A 21,130-nucleotide genomic window follows, 5' to 3' on the forward strand; every position below is an offset into this window, starting at 1 on the left:
CAATGCCTTCCAGTGTGATAAACACGCAAACGTTATTATATAGCAATTTATTCATTTTGGCAAATGTCATCTGAAGGGCAAATTTACAGCTTTTACCAGAGTCATAGTACAATACTTCATAATTACAACATTTTACAGGTGCAGGTATTTCTTTTAAATTCTTTACTCAAGGACAGTGAGCAAAAAAAAACACAGAATATGCCAACACAACGATGCAGGCAAGGACAGTAGCATGTCACTCTCTCGAACCCACAGTTGAAGTGAGAGTATATCTTCCTATTGCATCAGGCGTGATACTGAAACTACAATCTCATATCAGATCTTAAGAATAAAAATTTTACTTCATAACTTATCGCCTATTACTGCTTTAGGTTCAAGTTGAGTAGAGAAAATTGACAAATACATTTACTAGAAACACTTTTTGTCTTTTTTGTCTGGTCAGTTTTAGGCCATTGTGAACAACTTTTTAAGTTTGCAACTTAATTTACTCAAAACCACAAATGTCCTTAAATAAAAGCAGACATTTACCACATACATGTATAGATGCTCTGCACATAAATGTGTGAAAATGGTTCATGACAGCTGGATTAAGAACCTCACAAAATAGTTCTTAGTTTCATTTGTAGACCACAAGCAATTTGTATTCAAATGTTTCACTCAAGAATACTTAATATTCTACAACAGTCTCTCAAATAGAAAATATAAAATTTTCAAATGTATTAACATTGAGTATTTTAAAATAGCAGTTTGGGGTAAAGACCTATTCACCGATGTCCAATAAAGGAGATGGATCAGGAGGAGGGACATGAAATTGGATTACATTTTTACAAGTAAGGAATTAAGAAAGAGTTACTGAAAAAAGCCCCACAGCCGAAATGCCCAAACTTCTTAATGTAAAAGAGCGCTTTCAATTACCTAAGAGTCCATGAACTAATCATTTCTAAAAAGGGCATTGAATTACAGTATATGTTTAGTTTGCAGTATTCTCCAAATGTGCCTCACAGTAACTCCCCATCTATCCATTCATGAAAAACACACAGTAGCGCCTCCTTCTAACACTACTGGCTACTGTACCTCTTTCAGAAGGTACAAATCTCAACTCCCAAGCCCGTAGGCTTCACATTTGTGCAGTTCATTATCATAACGGTTAACAGTTGATGTTTCATGTATCGACAGGGCGTTGCTTCTTGACTGAAGTGCAGTGTTACTATATATATATATTCTTTTTTTTAAGTTTGAGTTATTTTGTCACAATAAAATAGATGTAAATAGGCATGTTTCTGTGTGACTGATCTGCACAGTTTGCCCAACCATAATGACAAATACATTGCCAAACTTACATGTACATTTAGTCATTTAGCAGACACTCTTATCCAGAGCAACTTACAGTAAGTACAGGGACTCCCCCCGAGGCAAGAAGGCTGAAGTGCCTTGCCCAAGGACACAACTTAATTTTGACGCGGCCGCGAATCGAACCGGCAACCTTCTGATTAATAGCTCAATTCCCTAACCGCTCAACTTCAGCATAAACTATTAAAACAATTTCAGCCATCAGGTTCACCACCCAGTCTAGCCTATATTGTTGATTGTTCATCAAGTTTAATTTAGGTTGACAAGACGGGGGGAACAGTTTCAGAGACAAAAAATGCTCACATATTTGCAAAATGAACATTTGGTTGGTTTTAAAAGCACATCTATTATTAATTTACAAAGCCTCTTTCAAATAATAAATAAACAAATGAATAAATAAATGAACAAGCAGGCAAGCAAACATCAATAAACACTTTTTTTTTCCTTTAATCACATTTCCGATTTAAAAGTTTACTTACAAAATTGATTCTGATAGTCCTTTACCAAGGTTTTGATTCACAAAAAAAGAACAGAAGCATTTTGTGATGCAAAATATGGAAACAAAGTCAGTAAAACGTCAACAAAGCTATAGTCATACTGCTGTCCAAAGAGTGTCTGAAAACTGCTGTTTTATGCAAAATCAACTATGTTCCACACGTGCCTCCCAAATAAATGACCGCTTTGACAAGTAAAGCCACACAATAGCTAATCCGCAAATAAACACTGCTGCTACTAAATGGAATGTTTTCAACCAGTCGTTCTGAACTACTTGAAGAAATTCCCAAGCCCCATATTTCAGTCTGTTGGTTACATCGAGCGTAGAAAAAAATACATATCTTCCGTTAAACAACAATTAGCCAGCCGATGTATTATAAACTTGCTTCCAGTATCCTTTAGTAGATTACAGTTTTTTTTGCCAAGCTTTTCATTGGGTTCTACAGGACTTACAATATCCCTTTGGCCAGGTAACAAATGGTTTGCTTCCATCTGTGGAAGAAACAATGCAACTTGGTACTGTAGATAGTAGGGGAGTCCAAATGTTTAGAACTCTCCTGACACAGTGTTTAACATATTTTTCCTCAAGTGTTTCTCAACACAGTCTCAGAGTGGATACGTATGGATCCGGAATGGCTAAAGCACAGTGGCGTTGTGCCCTTCCATTCTTGGTAGCCTGGAATCCTGCACCGTTCCCATGGTAACCAGCAGCGGGCGGCTGTCCTCAGAAACAACCGATCGGCTTAAAGAAACAGAGGTGGGCAGCACCCCTCTCTGGGCAGAGCCTAAGGAGGAGGAGGTGGCAGGGGCTGGCGGGGGAGGGGGAGGAGGGGGGTTGGGGCCACTGTGGGAAGGCTCCAGGGGCAGGCCTTGCTCCTGGTATCCATAGCCTATGTTCCCACATGGGAATCGGCGTAGTCTGTAGAGAGGGACCGGTGGTAGGGCGGCTGAATCGAGAACCAGCGGGGAGGGGTCAGCGTTGGAGGCGACTGAAGGGGGCGGGGGTGGAGGTAAGAGCGGACGGCAGAGACCCTGCTGCTGCTGCTGCTGCTGCTGCTGGTGGAGCAACTGCTGCTGAAGCTGATGGTGCTGCAGCTGGAATTGGTGCTGGAACTGCTTGTGCTGGTGCTGGAGCCCCAGGGCCCCCGCTGCCTCTGCCACCGTCCTCCCCACGTACTCCTGCCCCTCTCCGGGAACCCTGCCACCGCTGAGCCCTCCCACCGCTGGTACTCCTCCTCCACCAACCCCGCCCTGCTTCTGCTGCTGCTGCTTCCTCTGCTGCTGCTGGATGAACCATGAGCCGTAGGTGGGGTTCCACAGGTTGGTGGGCTTCCCGTTGTGGCTCTCCTTCTCTGGGGGTTGACCCTGGGTGCTGAAGGCCAGGTTGACGTGGCCTCCCTCTGGGCCAGGTTGGCTGGGGATCTTCGAAGCTGCCGTGGAGGTTACTGTGGCAGTGGTGGATGTTTGTGGGTGTGGGTGTGGGTGAGAGTAGGACTGGGGTTGGGCCAGGGCTGGGGGCTTGGGTTCTGCGAGCTGGCTGGGCTGGGGGAGAGGTTCGCCAGGTCTCCGGGTGTCCTCGGAGGGGTAAGAGGGGAGAGGCGTGGGTCCATCCCTATCGGGCATTTGCGCGGACACTAAAAGTGAGGGGGCTTTGGGGTCCTCAGGCCGCATGGGCACACGCTCCTCCTCCTCAGGTACAGGGCCATACTCCACAGGCAATGGGACATTTACCACATCAGGATCCTGTTCAGAACGTAATATATCTCTGGTCATTTCAACTTTAAATTTCCAAGATATGCTTAACACATAAATATGAATATTTATTCCTAATATAAATTAATTTATAATATAATAACAATATGTTCTTTTTGAAAGTAGTTTTTATTTCATATCTGACCCATATAGCAAGTGTAAATTATATGTTTCTAGATAATGTGTATACTGACAATGGCTATTACACCCAGTGAGTGAATATAGACACAGAGGGCCTCATGTACTAATGCTTTTGCGTCCACTTCAGGCGTATTTGTTTCGCAATTTGTGAGTAAAAACATGGCGAGGTATATACAAACATGCCACACTGAGCACTCTACCTGTAAGCAGTAGTCAATCCTCTCCAAGATGGTGGAGAAGTTGGGCCTGTCTTCAGGTTGATGCTGCCAACTCTGAGTCATTATTCGGTATCTGGGAGACAAACATACAAGGACAACTAATGAAAATATCCCTCCCTTTACCCCTTGCACAAATGCAAACAGCCAATCAAAAGGATATTTCTCGTAAGGCCTTGCCAGACACAGACCCACTCAAGCACTTCATCAAAAAGCTGTCTACGTCTTTTCATATTTATTCTACATACATCGGTGACTGATTTAAATGCCACATGAACCGCCAGTTTGAGTGATTACCTTTGAGAGGTTGCTTTGCTATAGTATTAAATCTGGAGACAACCCATTGAGACGTTATCAAATCAAGCTTGTTCTTAATTGCTTGGCTGAATTGTTGGGCTTGTAGCTTTCTGCTTGGCTAATACAACACTCCTGTTGCGAAGCTGTTGTTCAGCTTGATGGAACTGCATGGGGGCTGTATTTGTTGTTTTTATTCCTTTCATATGAACATTTGATCACAAAAAGGAAAACTGACCTGGGATTTGAGGGGGTGATATTTAAGAATGACCTGGCTACGTTAGAAGACATAGGGACTAGTAGATTATTAGAGCACAGAGTTAAATGTGTGTACTATTCATGGGTTGAAGCTATAGGGTGTGAGTGTGTTTGTGTATGCATGATAGCATCCTATATGCTTCATTATTTTTTTCTGCATAACAACAGCAATGTGTTCTGCATACAAACAACACATTTACCCAATCTATAGGGGCAATGCATGGGTTTTCCTCTTTGATGGAGCGCATAGTACTGTACAGGGATTTCATTCACAAGCTTAAAAACAGACAGTGGCGATGTCATGCCTTACCAGTCTTGTTTAAGCTAAAAAACAAAGCTTAAAAAAAGCTTAATGAATTAATAAATTACACATAATTTAATACATTATTAAACAGACAAACGTGTCTGAAGAATGTAGAATATAGAATGCATTATACAGTCTAATGTCTAGACACACTTGGCTATAAGCAAATATTATATTTAACTTACACAGGTCCAGGGCAGTTTTTGGGAGGATCCATCCTACCACCATTGGTGACAAACTCCAACACTTCCTGGTTGCTGCGGCTGGGGTAGGGCATATAACCCAGCGAGAATATCTCCCACAGCAGAACACCAAATGACCTGGGAGAAAGAGAGGGACTTTAGTTTCCAGAGATGTATGAGGGGGGGGAGCTCACTACGCAGCAAACCACTCACCACGTGTCCGTTTTGGATGTGAAAATGCCTTCCATAAAAGCTTCAGGTGGCATCCACTTCACAGGCAGCATGGCACGTCCACCCTTCCTGTAGTAGCTGGCTCTGCAGACACACACACACCCACACACACACATATTGTGTGTTATGTACTTTTTGGCTTTTTTTTATTAATCAGGTTTGCATAGTGTGTAGACCAAACTCTCTCACCATTGTACAGTATTAGCTCAGTGCAAAGCTCCGACAGGTGGCAAGTTAACGCTTGAAGACAGTATACTGATATCATGGCAGATTGCAACTGCAGTATATATTCCTTTTTATGAGGCACCGTGAGCGAAAGAGAATGGAAGATTAAGAGATGCAGCGAGCAGAGACGAGGCGATGAGTTGATAAAATGGCAAAGAGAATGAAATGAGGAGAGAGACAGCACAAATAATTGAGGATACCCCCACCTCAAGCCCTCCACACACGCACATACCAACAAATATGAATGAATGCAAGGCCGGAGTTCACAGCAGCATTGCCATGGAAACAGCCCTCAAACCCATGGCTCCATCAGTCCTATTTATCAATTTAAACTGCGGGTCGATCTAAAACTGTTGTTGGACGATTAGAACGCTGATCCTGTCAAAGTAGACCAAAACAAGCGGCTTTCTGAAAAAAATATTTAAAAAAATATCCTTATCTTGAAGAGAGAAGAACGAGATTCCTCTCTGGAAAGAATGGGTTTAAACTAGTCATACTCTCATGCTAGGCTGTAATCTGTAATAGGTTGTAATCTGATGTGCGACGCGCTGTCGGACAGCCTGCTGATAACTGCCTCTGCCTGATTCATCATCTTTCCCCTGGTCAATCCACACCAAGGAGACAACCGTGGAGACAGACAACCCTGGATGACCAGGGAGGTACATGTAACGCTCAAAGCACGGAATGGCACTTTTTAGTCTGGTGACAAGGTAGTGGTAGAGCCAACCTGAAGCGTTCCATTAGAGTTGCAAAGCGTGTCCATGGTCAGAAAGTGCAGGGCCTCTTCCATGACCCCACGAACACCAGACAAATGTGGCAGGGTATCCAAGTCATCACAGACTATAAAGCTACCCTATGACAACAACATCAACTTCCTCAACAAACTAAATAACCACTTTGGAAGGTTTAAAGCACTCAACACCACCACGAAAATCTATCCCTCGGCCCGATGAGCAGCCACTGTCCGAAGAACCTTGAGGAGAGTGAACGTTCGGAAAGCAGCGGGCCCCGACGACATACCAGGACGGTTGCTCAAGGAATGTGCCGACCAACTGTCCGGGGTTCTCATGGACATCTTCAACACCTCGCTGATCCAGGCTGTGGTACCATCATGTTTTAAGACTGCTACAATCATACCAGTGCCTAAAAAAAACGAAAATCTCCTCCCTCAATGATTACCGCCCAGTAGCACCCCCATTATGATGAAGTGCTTTGAGAGGCTGGTAAAGGACCACATTGTCTCCAGACCCCCCCCCCACACACACACACACATTTGACCCATACCAGTTTCCTTACCAGCCTAACCGCTCTACAGAGGATGCCATTGCCTCTGCACTCCACCTGAGCTTAGAACACCTGAAAGGGAGGAACTCACATGTGTGTATGTTGCTCCTGGACTTCAGCTCAGCGTTCAATACCATCATCCCACAGCATCTGGTGAGCAAACCGGCCCCCCTTGGTTTCAGCACCCCTCTATGTAACTGGCTGATTGACTTCCTCACCAACAGACCCCAGTCTGTGCGGGTGGTTAATAACTTCTGCAATGTCATCTCCCTGAGCACTGGCTCTCCTCAGGGCCGTGTCCTGAGTCCGTGATGACAACGACACGGCCTACAGAGAGGAGGTGAGACATCAGATGGTCTGGTGTGAAACCAACAATCTAGTCTCTGAACGTTGACAAAACTAAAGAGATCATCGTTGCCTTCAGGAGGAGCCAGCCCAGTCATACACCACTCCTCGTCAACGACACAGCAGTAGAGAGAGTCAGAAGCAGCAAGTTCCTGTGGGTACAGATAACAGACACTCTGACCTGGTCCCATCACACCGGAGCTCTTGTAAAGAAAGCTCAGCAGCGCATGCACTTTCAGCGACCAATGAAGGGAGCACTCCTCCCCTCTCCAGTTCTCACCATCTTCTACAGAGGTGCTAGAGAGCATACTAACCAACTGCATTTCTTTTTGGTATGGAGTTTTCTGTGCCTCTGACTGGAAGTCCCTGCAGAGGGTGGTGAGGACAGCGGAGAAAATCATCTGGTCCTCGCTTCCTCCCATCCAGGATATTGCAAAGAAACGCTGTCTGACCAGGGCTCACAATACCAACTCTGGAAAGAGGTTCCGCAGCCTTTGATGCAGAACATCTAGGTTCTTCAACAGCTTTATCCCACAAGCCATACGAATGCTGAACTTAAAATAATAATCCCCCCTCACACACCCTTACAGGACTACTTCACTGGACTGTGTAATATAAATATAATTAGTTTGCATTTTTAGACATAATTTTACTAGCGTTTGTATACATAGCTTAATACATACAGTATCAGTCAAACGTTTGACTGGTACTGTATAACTGGCTGTAATATATGTAATATATATTTTAGACATAGTTTTGAGACATAGTGTATATACCTATTTATGTAAGCACATCCCTGCACTACCCTGAGGCTACCAAAACCACATTTCGGTTTCATCTTACTGTTAAGTGAAATTGAATGAAAATAAAGGTGACTGAACTGAACTGACCTGACCTGATGAGCCCCATGGATCAGCAAGACATGCACGTACAATACACAAACACACACACACATCCCTCTATGAGCCACTCTGAAGACACAAAGGTGAGCCTCTGGATTGGCACATACATAATCAGACAATCACACAGCACACATAAACTGTTTAACAGACTGTGTGATGAGATCTGTTTGAAGACAAAAGGCCTATAAAAAGGACATATTTTACATTACAGCTTTTGCTGGCGAGCCCAGAATTTTTACGACAAATTTTTGATTCGACGTGGCTGTGAGATATTTCGAGACACGGCCTTTGGAGACTCTGCTTATATACTGAAGCATGTGGTAATATTGTCCTTACAGTTCATGTGTTCATAACATAAGAACTAATTTTGTGGTAATGGCAGCTGGCAGGAGCTGTGGTCAGACGGTTACTGATGCCTGTCGCCACGGCAACCTAAGGACCCGCCGGTGGATACTAGCAGTGAAGGAAGCTGTCAAGCTGAAGGAGGCCTTCCGGACTTGGTTGGCCCAGGAGGTCTCCTGAAGCAGCAGACATGTACCGTCAGGCCAGAAGGGCTACAGCGGCAATGGCAAATTGTATGTACTTGTAGGAGGCTTATCATGGTATCCCACTGGACACTGCAGGAGAATGAAGTACCAGGCGTCGTTACTACAGCCACTCGTACCATTCGCAAGGTTTTTTAAGGTAATGCACCTTGGTATGCTAACTTGCAGTAGCTCATGTGCAAGAGATGAAGTTGGTTTAAGGTGGGTACAGGAATGCCAAATCATTCATTCTGATGTGTGAAAGTGTGTGGGTGAGACCAAGAGATTAAGTTGGAGTTTGAGGTAGTGAGTTAGAGAGGCATGGGTGATGAGGACAGAAATGAAAGAGATAGGAGGAGGAATACGAGGCCGACAACAGGAGATGGAAATAAAGAGGTCGAAGGTGACGTAAAATAACCCATGAAGACAGAAAGTACGTGAGTCAAGTACTGTGTGTGTGTCATCGCTCACATATCGGTGACAGTGACCTCAAAGGGTGTCAGGGGCTTTCTTACAGTCAAGAATCTGCTTGTAAATGGACTGCATTTATACAGCGCGTTTTCTACTTTAGCGGCACTCAAAGCGCTTTACAATGTTTGCCTCTCATTCACCCATTCATACTCACTCTCACACATACCAACGGCAGCGGAGCTGCCATACAAGGTGCCGGCCTGCCCATCGGGACAACTTGGGGTTCAGAGTCTTGCTCAAGGATACTTCGGCACATGGCCTGGGAGGAGTCGGGGATCGAACCGCCAACCTTGCGATTAACAGACGACCCTCTCTACCCTCTCTACCCCCTGAGCCTCAGCTGCCCCGGTTATTGGGCTTGTGTATTAGTGTGTGTCTGGATGACAAGTGTACGTTTATCATACATTCGCCTGCTTGTTTTCCAGCATACATTATTGTGTGAGTGTATGTGTGTAGTCCCTTGCTTCTAGGGGTAAGATTCAGACACTGAGCTTGTCATCTCCCTACCTTGTCACTCAACTCCCCAGTGACCAAACTCAAACCGACATCTCCCAGGAAAAAAAGAACTGACATTCCGGCTAGTGCACGTCAGATTACAAGATTCCCCTAATAAACAAATTTTAGGCACCAAGAACACTCAGCGGGGCACCTGATAAATCTTCAGCTGCAATTAGAGCCAGCTATCCTAAAAGTCATCCCTAAGGAGTTGCATGGCAAACAACTTCCTTTTCCTCTCACCAGTGAATATATTGCCAGGATTATCTGCCACCATGTTAATATGACTGAAAGTTGTCTGAGACTTTTGTAACAGTCTTGTTTTTAAATGTTTTAGACGTTTCGCTGTTGGGCCTGGCCATTTGAATAATGTTCCTTTCTGTCCTCATCACCCATGCTTCTCTAACTCACTCAAACTCTATCTTCCTCTCTTAGAAAAAAGCATGATGTGCAACAGGAGATGATATAAAAAGGAGTGCACGTCTCAAAACATACAAGAAAGAATATCTGATATTGTATGGTAATCTGACTCGCAAAACGGTTTGTTACACATAATCATCTGGGAAATCGTTCATAGAAACTGATTGAAAAAGGGCAGGGTCTTTTAAAAGAAATTGGGGGGTGATTGGATGAACCATCTGTCTATCAAGGTCTAACTTCAACAATGCCTGTAGCTGCCAATAGTTCCTCAGAGGGTGCTGATTGGTCCAAAGCACTGTTTCGTGCACACATGGATAACTTGGAGCTTGGCATGATGGATACTTGCCCAATCCTTTACTGTATGGTGCATGCAACTAAAATGGAGGCCCTTCAGAAACTTGGGTTAGGAGACATTTAGAATGGAAACGGGTTGGGTGGTTAACTGACACAAAGTGAGCCTGACTCTACACTAGTACTGTAAGTACTACAAGTTATGCACTTGCAGATTTGTTGTTGTGTTGAGACCTTACCTGTAAATGTCCCTGGCCATCCCAAAGTCTCCAATCTTGGCCACTCTCCCAGGTCCTTTGCAGGTCAAGAGGCAGTTTCGAGCTGCAATGTCCCTGGAGAGAAGCAGAGCCATTATGCTGTTGATTCAGTAGTAGTAGAGTGGATTATCCACATCCCTGAGCATACAGTAAATATTTTTCATAAACCAAAGATAAATTACACTCTGGCTAGTACTCAATAAATCAGGCCATAGTTTTCTTTATAGTGTACAGTGTCCTTTAGCAAACAATTTTCCATACAGTTAACTCCCTATCCTTTTGTTTCAGTAGCATTATTTTAAAGTTCAATTTGTTTATTGTTGATCTATATAGGGTTAGGGTTAGCTACTAGATTGAATCCTCTGTTAGTCTCATAGACTCTATGGGCCAGTTTCCCAGACAGGGATTGAGTCTAGTTTTAAGGTAAGAGAACAACTTAATGAAGATCTCCATTTAAAAGATCAGTAAAAAGAGTTGTAAAATAATTCACCTTTTTGGGAAGTAGCTTAATTTCATGTTCATAGTTCACAAGAACAATCCTATCTTTAAATAAAGTAAATGCATTATTGCTCATCAAGAATTATTGGCACCCTAACAAATTATTATGAACAAATTACTTTTTCAAAGTTGATCAGAGTGTTTAGGAACCGTCAAGCAGTAATACACGACTTCCTGTTTCACAGGGGTATAAATATGAGGTGACACAGAGGCCATGTTCCCTTAATCACACTATATATCATGACATATGTATGGGTATTGCTATTTTCTGAAAGGTTTAATAATTGTTGTCAACAAAAAAGCTGCAAAGTCACTAAATATCTCAACAGAGAAAAACAAACAGCTGATAGCTTCTACGCATCCCAGCATGAGTGCATTTGTCACCCACTTTTACGAAATTGAGCACACCGCTAAGGATTAAAGGCTTACTGTTATAAGTGCAGGCAAACAATAAATGGTCTTTCCAGCGTCTTAATCACTTCTTATGAAAATATAAGAACACCAACAATGCCTCTAGTGGTATGTTCACTGTGGTGTGCCATAAATATGTGTGCTGTATGCATCCTTACACTCCAAAAGAATGTGAGGGTGAGCTGAAAATTGCCTGTTTGGGGTGCTGGCTGGATTTCAACTCCAAAAGTCACAGCAATATTATACTTGCTAATCACTGTCAAATACAGCGGAATAATTACATTACTGTAACAGAATGGTGCCCCCCTGAAAATGTCTCAAGTGGTGGTGGGGGACAGGGGTGACATACAGTAACAGGAATGTACAGAACACTGGTAAAGGTGGCACAGTGCTTAGCACTGTCACTTCACGACAGGAAGGTCCAGGGTGGAGTTCTCACTTGGGGCAGTGTTTGGTGATCAGGTGGGCTATCTATCTGGCCTTTCGGTGTGGAGTTTGCATGTTCTTCCAGTGCCCAAAAGGATTTCCTCCACAATGAACCCCGATATATATAATTTTATTTAGTCATTTTATTTAGTCATTTTGATATGAAAATATGCAGAAAAGATTGCTCTCCTGCCCCCAAGTCCCTGGCCATGCATGTGGTGAGCACGTGGACTTGGCCCCCAGCTGCCTTGATACGGCCGATTACTGCTCCTGGCTGCCCCTAGGAGGGGGGGTAACAGAATCCACCCATGACATTTTCCCTCTGCATTTTGAATTCAAATATTTTTGGAAAAATATTTATTTTCAATGCTTTCATTGAAAATGCAGAAAAAAATTATAACCGGTGAACACTTGAGCATGTGTGTGTGTTTTGCCACACCCTCACATGATTAATAAAGGTTTCTTCTTCCAAGTCTGTGAGGTTTGGTGCGAGTTGTGCATGTGTGTGTCTGTGACAGTGCAGGTATATGTGTGTTTTTACTTAAACACAATTTGGAAGATTGATGATTTTTTTTGCAGATGTTGGGTAAATGTTTTAATTGGGCTAGTTTGTCACTGTACTATTCCCATGGCTGGAGGTTTGGGCAGACATGATTAGGGAGGTATGGACAAACTTTCTATCTCAGGTGAAGTGAAGACGGCAAATGCCAAAGTAACTGGCAGAGGAGAACAGGTAAGCCGTCGGTTCCATCTGCTCCTTATTTGCTCTCCTTTTTTCAGTCCTCTGGTTAAGAGATTTGGACCCCCATCTGTTGATTTTGGATGCTGTCTCTGCACATGCCTGTGTGTGTACACAATGTACAGAGCTGTGTGTGTGTGTGTGTGTGTGTGGGGTACCTGTGTATGAACTGGTTTTCCTCCAGGTACTGGCAGCCCCTAGCTATGTCTCTGGTCACATTGAGAAGGTCCACCATGGAGAGACTGGATGGGTGCTCCTGAGAGAGAGAGAAATAAAAAGGAAAGACAGGAAAAAGTGAGTGTCCAAGACAAACCAACATGTTAGTGGGCATGCAGTTGAATGGAAGACAGTAACACCCTATTCACACCGGACGTGTTACGGCTGCGACGCAACCAGGTTTAGCTGTCTTCACAGCATTTCAGAAGAGCACCTCTGCAAGGCAGCTATATTGGCAAGTTCGCAAAATACAAATGTGTGTGCTATTTGTGGTGTCATACAACTTCTAGGATGAACCTCTCATGGTCCATGATGTGAAATCTTAATACAACCGAAATACAATCGGGAGTCTGCACTCAGTGTTTTAATCAGATTCTGAATTGAATTGAATCACCAAGTAAATGTACACAAGCAAGGAATTGACTGTGGTAGGCAGGTGCATACACTAAACGTATAATAACCATTCAGAATCTTAGCGTTAGTCTGGGACATTAGTTTGGAAAGCGCCGCTGTGCGTCTGGTGTGCACTGCACCATTGACTAAAGGGGCCGCAATCAGCCGCGATCAGCTCCGACATCCGCGTCGCAGCGCACCCTCACAGACACCCTCCAGTGTGAAGCATAGCCTGACTTGGAAGCCAGACGCACAGAAAGGCAGGACTGCAAAAAGACATTCCACATTGGCCTAACTGTAGGCAGCTCAACTCAATTAGCTTCAAACAACCTAAAGATTCCTCTGACTGCCCACCCCGAGAAAGAGCTTCTTTTGGTGCTTACCAGTCTGGGCCTGGTCTCTCTCAGGAAACTTTTGAGATCTCCTCCAGCCATGAGCTCCAGGAGGATGAAGCGAGGCAGGGCCTGCAGACTCACACCTATGCAGCATACTATGTTCTGGTGGCTGAACTTACTAGAGAGTGTTAGATGAAGTATGGATGAAGAGAAGAGGACAAAATGGAAAAGAAGAATGAGAAGATGTATCTTTTTCATTTCCCTCTAAATGCATGAGCTTGTTCATTATGTGTGTTAGTGTGGAAATTAGTAAGTTTCCACTGCCCGTGGACGTCTAATCAAGTTTGTGTGGCTCTTACCTAATGATGAGAGCCTCCATTAGGAAGTCTAGTTCATCCTGCTCTGAGCACACTTCAGGAAGAGTCTATAACATGGATGAGCAGGAGAGAACATAGCCACATGTAAGAGATCCCAAGTACATTGACTTCCATCTGATCAGTCTGACAGATGCCTAATCGGCCTGTACAACACAGTATATTTGTCCCATTCACCTTGACGGCTACTTGCATGGGACTGGGCTCTCCAGGAATCCCAACTGCCAACCCTTCGTATACCTCTCCAAATGCCCCATGCCCCAGGCCCCTGTGCAATGTAAGCGCACACACACACTTTTAACACTTTTACACAGCACGGAAACAGCATTAAACCACTTTTGGGGGGGAATATGGCCTCCATTTTTGGAGGTTTCTTCAATGTTTCTGCTGTATTCTTGCCTGCAGCATACATCACACCTTTAGTTATCGCCCACTTCTTTTCTACAACTCTACTCAGGGATTCAACCACCTTTAGGCTTTTGTACCCCAAAACAAACACTACCGAAGCCAGACACCAACGCACTTTTCCCTTTCAGACACACACGCAAACACACACATTTCCCATTACCTGGTGAGAGAGATATTGCGCCGTGGCACCTCCTTCAGGTCATTGACTGAGGCAGTCTTGCCAGCAAAGCAGTAGTTGGGGTTGTAGTCGGTCATGATGGTTGAGGCCCTTAGCTTGCTCAGTTTACAGTCTGGGCTTTGCAGCTCCAGCTGAATAGACTGCAACTCCGTGTGTTTGCGTCTGTACACTGAAAAGACGAGTAGAAAATAGATACCTTTATTTATTTTTCTACCCAGAGAGACGTTCAGTAGTTGCAGAATTGAAACCTTACCTAAGATTGTTTTATCTTTCAAACAAACATGAATAACTCTCAATTAACACCATTTGTTTGCAAACTATATAGGGTAACTGACCGGTGAGAGTATGTTTTCAATTTTTGGATGAATTTAGATTAAGTTCTGTCAGAATTTTCTTATTGTTGGATGCAAGTGTTATAAACAGCATACAGAACCATTTGCTGCTACTGCCATATTATGCAACCTTATATGCAGTAATAATGTAAGGCTGGCCCACTGTTGTGTTGCAGAGCTGCTCTGAAGAGTGATTTGCATTAAAACAAATGGTGCAACAAACACATACATTTCAAAGCTTTCTTTTATGTTGGTAGGTAACTGACCAAACGCCATGAAAAATCAAAAAAGTTCGAAGTTTCTATTATATTTAATGATAGTCCAATAAAAACATGTTATACTAGTACTTGAATTGTTCATAAGTCTTTTTATCAAGAGTTAGAAGTCAAGTAGTCATGAGTCCATGTTGGCTTGCAACTTATCTTGAGTCCATGTCTCAGGCTTGTTGCTGTGTCTGTACTGAACATAAGCACACTCTCTTCATCTCCATATCTGACACAAACATGATGCACACAAAACGCAATAAGCACACACGCACTCACATAAGAGAGGCCCTGGCTCATTCTGTACACACACTACTTGAGGAGGGGAATGTTTATGTGTACAGTGCGTGTTTGCGTCTAAGCAGCAATTCATTGCTGAATGTGCCAGCTAATTGATGAGCTCTGTCACCCTAAGCTTAACCAGCTATCCATCATTAGCACTGTTTGTTCATCACGGCGACACTGGTATAGATTCCATCGCTAGTAAATCATGTGATGATGGAGCGGGCGGCTTGATGGCTCAATGAGTGCATCCGTCTGGTGGTGATAGCGTTCAGTCATGCCCTCTCATGCGTACACGCACACACATCACAAACATCCGCTGGCGAATGGTTTTGAGGCTGTGTTGTACAGCATGTGTGCATGCTGATTTTGTATGCCTGGGCATATGCACGGATGTGTGTTGAGGTATGGTTGCCCTTAGTCACACAATCTGTGGTACATTACGCACAAACATTCCACTGAGGGAGGCTGCCATCTGTGTTCACATTTGGGTGTGTGTGTTTGTGTGTGTGTTAGAAGTGCATGTGTCTGGGCATGATGGCTCTCAGTCCGGCACTGTCTCAAACAGAAGCCAGACATCCGCAGGCCAATTACAATCAAGCATCAGTCTGTCTTTAGCCACAGTATCATCAACCTCCCGAGTGTTTCATTACCGTATACACAGTTGTGCTTCATCATTTGAAAAGTGTGTTTTGGAGCTTGTTATGGCTGTGTGCAGACATCCTGTCAGCCTGCGTTTGATGCCTGGGATGTGGATCAAAGTCATTGTAGTAAGAGTGTTTGTGTTTGTGTCTGCGTGTGCATTCTGTGTATCGCAACTCACTAATCATCACCCCGGACACAGCCAGCAGCAGGGCGGCGATGAGGGCTGAGGTACCGATGGACAACCCCAGAGCCAGGTGGGACAGCGAGGGCTGTGGTGACAGGACAGACACCTCTGTAAAAGAGGGGGTTGATTACACAACCTGGCAACCCAGAGTACCAGAAATTCCTTGTGGCAGTGACCTTTGTTTTAATCAATGCGATTGATTCGACACCAGGACAACAGAGAGATGGAGACAGCGGTTGCATCTTGATAGACTTCTGCAGGCTTCCTTTTCTGTTCCCCTCTCTCACCTGATCTAAAGATGTTGGATGATTGAGTCAAACAGTCTTAATAATGTCCCCTATGTGTGACAAAACTGTAGTTGCAGGAAAGGGACGATCAGACCATTTGAACTATTAAGACATACTCGTATATTATTTGCCCTCAGCTTATTTGCCCTCACACCCATTGTTACCGGTTTTCCTGAAGATGGATCATAATTGCACTTCATTAACAATCTCATTGAAACAAGATAATTCAATATATTACATCGGCTATACAGCTTAATTACTTGAGAAATGATTAATTACCACTTCATTAACAATTCAAATATATTACAGGCACTGGCTAATTCATCCAAATTAATATACATATCTGATGAGCTAAAGCCTATAAATTGAGCTTCCATTGTGTAAGGTCAAATGCAAACATTGGTGGATAGGTGTGTTTCTGTGCGTGTTACATGTTCGTGCGGTCATTTTCTTTGTCATTGTTTGTGTGTTTCTGCGAATGCCTGTCCGTCTCCGTGTGTGAGTGTATCTATCTGCGTGTGTAAGTTTGTATAAGTGTGAATGGGTGTATGCGTGTACGAGGTTTCCTCTAACCGGTGTGGTTGATGCACGACACTCCGTCGGAGTCCAAGACGAGGTCCTCGTCACAGTAGCACACGGTCCCCTCCTCTGTGCGATGACACTCGTTCATCTCACAGTGGCTGCAGTTCTGCACCTGGCTGATGATCACTTCACCATTACCTTCCATACCTGGAATCAACACACGCACATACATGCTCACACAATCAGGAGTGGGTGAGTAAGTGAGTGTGAATGAATGAGTGAAAGATGAGAGAGTAGCAAAGAGGCATCTGCATTATTATTGACGGAATGACTGCCTTCTGTCTTTCTGTGAGGATGGTATCAGAAATCCACAGTACAGACTGAACTACTAAAGTAAAGCATTAAAACTATTAAATGTGTCTGGGGTAATGCCAGCAAACAGGAACACTCCCTAGCTTTCTCCACTGTGTGACTCAACTACCTTTAAGGGGATCCATAAACATCTCCCCGTCTGGACTGATGAAGGACGAGCCGTCCTCCCCATCCTGTTTTGGATTATTGGCTTCACTGCTGTTGCCCCCTGGACACAAGAACCAATAGATTAAACGTCATTAAATTAAGAAGATTTTTTGAAAAGCTCCCCAGGAATGATTGGTACTGGATACCATTGGCCACATAGTAGAGATACAAAGAAGTAGTCTGCAAAACTTCACAATAAGGTCACATTAACCACCATGTAACTACATAGCAATACCCATAGTGACAACATTATACTGTTGTGACATAGGAACTGCTTGCGTAATTAACATTACACAAGTGAAACTTGGCTTGGGGGAGGTTGGGATTTCCAGGAGTAAGTGTATTTTAACGTTGATTTTGTTTTGATTGAACAATCTTGAATTCCCATACTGAGTATTGGAATGTATTTGTAATTGCTAATAAGGCTTAACACTGCACAGTTTGCATATTAATTCCTATGTACCTACAATGCTTTTTCTAAAGGTATTACAATGCAGTTAAATGGTAGTTGTATGTAACATTGATGTAAAGTGTTGCCAAGTCGTCTTATTCTGTATGTCTGAATGGAGATGGAAGAAATACATGGCTTCGTTGACTGCCTTTTAAACATCCACTGCTGGCCATTAGATCAATCAAGCACCCAGACATGCTTATTCTGAAATAAACTCTGCCAACAGTGTACTATACTGAAATGCTCAGTGACTTTCAATGTGGTACGTCAAATTGGGTGACACTTTTCCATCAAGACGGTTTCTACCCTTGTACACAAGTCACCGGTATGTTTGCTTTTGTGCAGGGGAAAAGTCTTAAGAGCAAAAAAAGCTCAGCATGTAAACACAGTCTGTCCTCAGTTGCAAACACCAAGTTCCAATATGCCTCTGAAAGCGAGGTCAGAAAAATTAAATGCTCTTTGGCAGAACGGGTTTCCATGGCCAAGCAGACGCACCCAAGCCAAGCGTCGGCTGTCGAGCATCACATTGTTAGACTTTGCAGCAGACAGAACATTTTCTTTTGGAGTGACGATCAGACTGTGAAGAAATCTGGGTTTGACTGATGTCAATGGAATCCTACCTACCTGACTGAATTGTGCAGATGCCAAAGTTTGATGGAAGAGTAATTATTTGTGCAGGTAGGGTTTACTTTTCCCAATAATATGTAATCTCAAAGGCACAGCCTCTGAAAGCAATTGTGGAAGGTTCCATGCTTCTAACTTTGAGTCAACAGTTTTGCAGACGGTTCTTTACTGTTTCCCCATGATGATTCCCCCAATAAGGTCCTTCCCTACAGACATGGTTTGTGGAGATCAATTTAGAATTATTTCGAGCTTTCAAACAACTTCAAGCCCTAATCTCATGAATTTGGACACCCACTGTGAGTCTGGCTTAATAGCTTGACATGACAAACGCTCTTGACTGAATCGAAACAAATCTCGAGTGTAACAACATCCTTCCCGGAAGAAAAGTGGAAGACAATAAAGCAGCAAAAGGGCAAAAAAATGACCTGTAAATTAAACAGTCCACATATTTTCGGCCATGTATTGAGCATGAATCCACAAATGAGCTAATAAGCTAATTAGCTCATAGTAATTAGTAGTACTTTTAAAAATTGTGATCATTTCCACTAATTAGTTGGTAGTCATGTTATGGATCATAATGAATCCTTGACGCACCTCTGTATCCACCCCCGCCTCCACCAGACATGCAGGCCCCCCCGCCACCTCCAAAACCACCCCTGGTTTGCCAGCTGAACGTCTGACACGGCTGCCCTCCCTGGCCGCCCAGCACCAGGGGCCTCCCGCCCGGGCTCCCAGGGGTGCTGTCGTTCCAGCCTCCACCTCCACCTAAGAGAGAGACACACACACACTTACTTAGGCTCTTCTCATTCCACATTGCGGGCACATGGCAGACATCCTTACGTGGGAGATTGAATATGCTTCACTATACGTGATCCATAATAAATGGAAAGTCTACTGACTGCAATAACAAAACAAGGACCAAAACAACAGATGCAGTCACACACACGTACAAATCACCAAAGAGGACAAAACGGAGTGAGACAGTGTTGCGCAACTGCTCCATGCTTCACTGTTTACACCAGTTAAAAAGAGACTCCAAGTTGTACCTTCCTTACCACTCATGCCCTTTGTTGTCTCCCAAAGCCACACACCCCAGACACACACAAACAAGTAAATCCACTCTGGTTCCAATCACACCAGACATACTTCATTTTTCATACTTGCCAGGTTCCCCTCTGAGTAAATGTAGGGCACTCTAAAGCTAGTTCATGTTCAGCAGGACTGCATCATCTCCAAACAATTGAATAATAAATGCTGTTCTCTGGCAGAAATAAATAACAACACACCCTACACATCAGACAACTCCTTGTTTAGTCAACAGAGTCAAACAGATATCCTGTATGTAGTGCAAATAGTTGTGCATCTGTTCATATTGATACACAATGATCTTCAGCTGGTAAAAGGAGGATAAACACATGCATAGCGAGCTCTGGCTCTTACTCAAAACCTCAAGGACACATGAAATGTTTACAAGTAAGAAGAGTCGTCTCCCTTGGAACACCAGCTGAATGCTAAAGAGCCTGGATTTGCATGGAACTCCATTATCGGGTTTACTTATTAAAAAAATATTATTGGAGCACCTACTTCCTCAAGATATTCATGTACCCTTCTTGACGTAGAAAGTTGATGCAATACTTACTGGGTGCAGAGTCAGCACCTTCTACCCCATATACTGTATCTTCACCAAAGCATATTTTGTCCATAGTTATCTCCATCAATGCATATCTAGTCTGTAATTACAAGATGGTTCAGGGTTGCAACCCTGAGAGGAGTCATTATTAACTTTCCTGTTGCAGTGATAGCAGAGAGTGGGAGAGCTCGCCCTTTCAGCCAGAAGGATCTTAGATTTCAACCAGAAAGCACTAGGAACACATGTATTTGTGTGTATGTAGACATGCAATGCCCAAAAGACATATACTCACTCGCACACACTAAACGAATACCCGTTAATGCCAAACATGCTGGTAAACAGTATTTATTCATTCAGTATGAAAACCAAACAAACCTGATGCACCAGACTTTCCATTCCGCCCTTGCACAGCGGGGTCAGTGTCTATGAGCTCCTCCTGGCTACCCGATTGGCTACTGTACCCGCGGCCCCCACCTCCTGCTGCAATGATCAGAGGGATATGGACTCCCTTCTCCACCTGTAATAATGGTGATGTTTTGTTTTGAGTGAGATGTGCCCTTGAATACATTGTTGGGTCTCACGCGTTGAGACTGTTTCTTCTCCTCAGAACTGCCCAGTTTTGACTGCCCACGATGACTCTCTTAGCAGGAATACAAACAACAACATTCTACTATCCTGTTAAAATTGGGATTTAACTTTGTTTCTACCTTTTGGCTAATCACTTGGCTGCATGAAGTCGTTTTAATTAGAGTCCTTTTGAGAATACCAGTGCTACGTCTGCTACCTGAGCCTATTGTTACACAGAACGAAAGACGTACATTGATGTGAACCAATCGCAATTACACAGATGATAAAGACTGGTACTGATGTCTCTTCTAAGGCACATTTTTGTGTGGCGTTGATTTTCCGGATTGTGTGATAGAAGATGAGACTGAGGCAAAGAGTCTACCAGTGCCAAATAACAAAGCTTCCTTATC

General features: G+C 43.6%; 1 protein-coding gene across 1 annotated transcript in view; it reads right to left on the bottom strand.

Moving 5' to 3' along the window:
- Window positions 1–35: 35 nt before the first annotated feature.
- alk (ALK receptor tyrosine kinase) overlaps window positions 36–21,130 on the bottom strand; it is a 55,767-nt gene continuing 34,672 nt past the window's right edge. The window contains exons 11-25 of the mRNA XM_047044776.1: window positions 20,529–20,670; window positions 19,118–19,288; window positions 17,411–17,509; window positions 16,981–17,136; window positions 16,115–16,228; window positions 14,397–14,583; window positions 14,006–14,096; window positions 13,814–13,878; window positions 13,503–13,632; window positions 12,669–12,766; window positions 10,419–10,511; window positions 5,205–5,306; window positions 4,995–5,129; window positions 3,939–4,029; window positions 36–3,588 (exon numbers count right to left, since the gene is read on the bottom strand). Coding sequence (XP_046900732.1) covers window positions 2,482–3,588; window positions 3,939–4,029; window positions 4,995–5,129; window positions 5,205–5,306; window positions 10,419–10,511; window positions 12,669–12,766; window positions 13,503–13,632; window positions 13,814–13,878; window positions 14,006–14,096; window positions 14,397–14,583; window positions 16,115–16,228; window positions 16,981–17,136; window positions 17,411–17,509; window positions 19,118–19,288; window positions 20,529–20,670 — 2,781 coding nt within the window. The 3' untranslated portion in view covers window positions 36–2,481. The remainder of the gene's footprint in view (window positions 3,589–3,938; window positions 4,030–4,994; window positions 5,130–5,204; window positions 5,307–10,418; window positions 10,512–12,668; window positions 12,767–13,502; window positions 13,633–13,813; window positions 13,879–14,005; window positions 14,097–14,396; window positions 14,584–16,114; window positions 16,229–16,980; window positions 17,137–17,410; window positions 17,510–19,117; window positions 19,289–20,528; window positions 20,671–21,130) is intronic.

This window comes from Hypomesus transpacificus, chromosome 3 (genome assembly GCF_021917145.1).
Source record: "Hypomesus transpacificus isolate Combined female chromosome 3, fHypTra1, whole genome shotgun sequence".
NCBI classification, from domain to species: Eukaryota; Metazoa; Chordata; class Actinopteri; order Osmeriformes; family Osmeridae; genus Hypomesus; species Hypomesus transpacificus.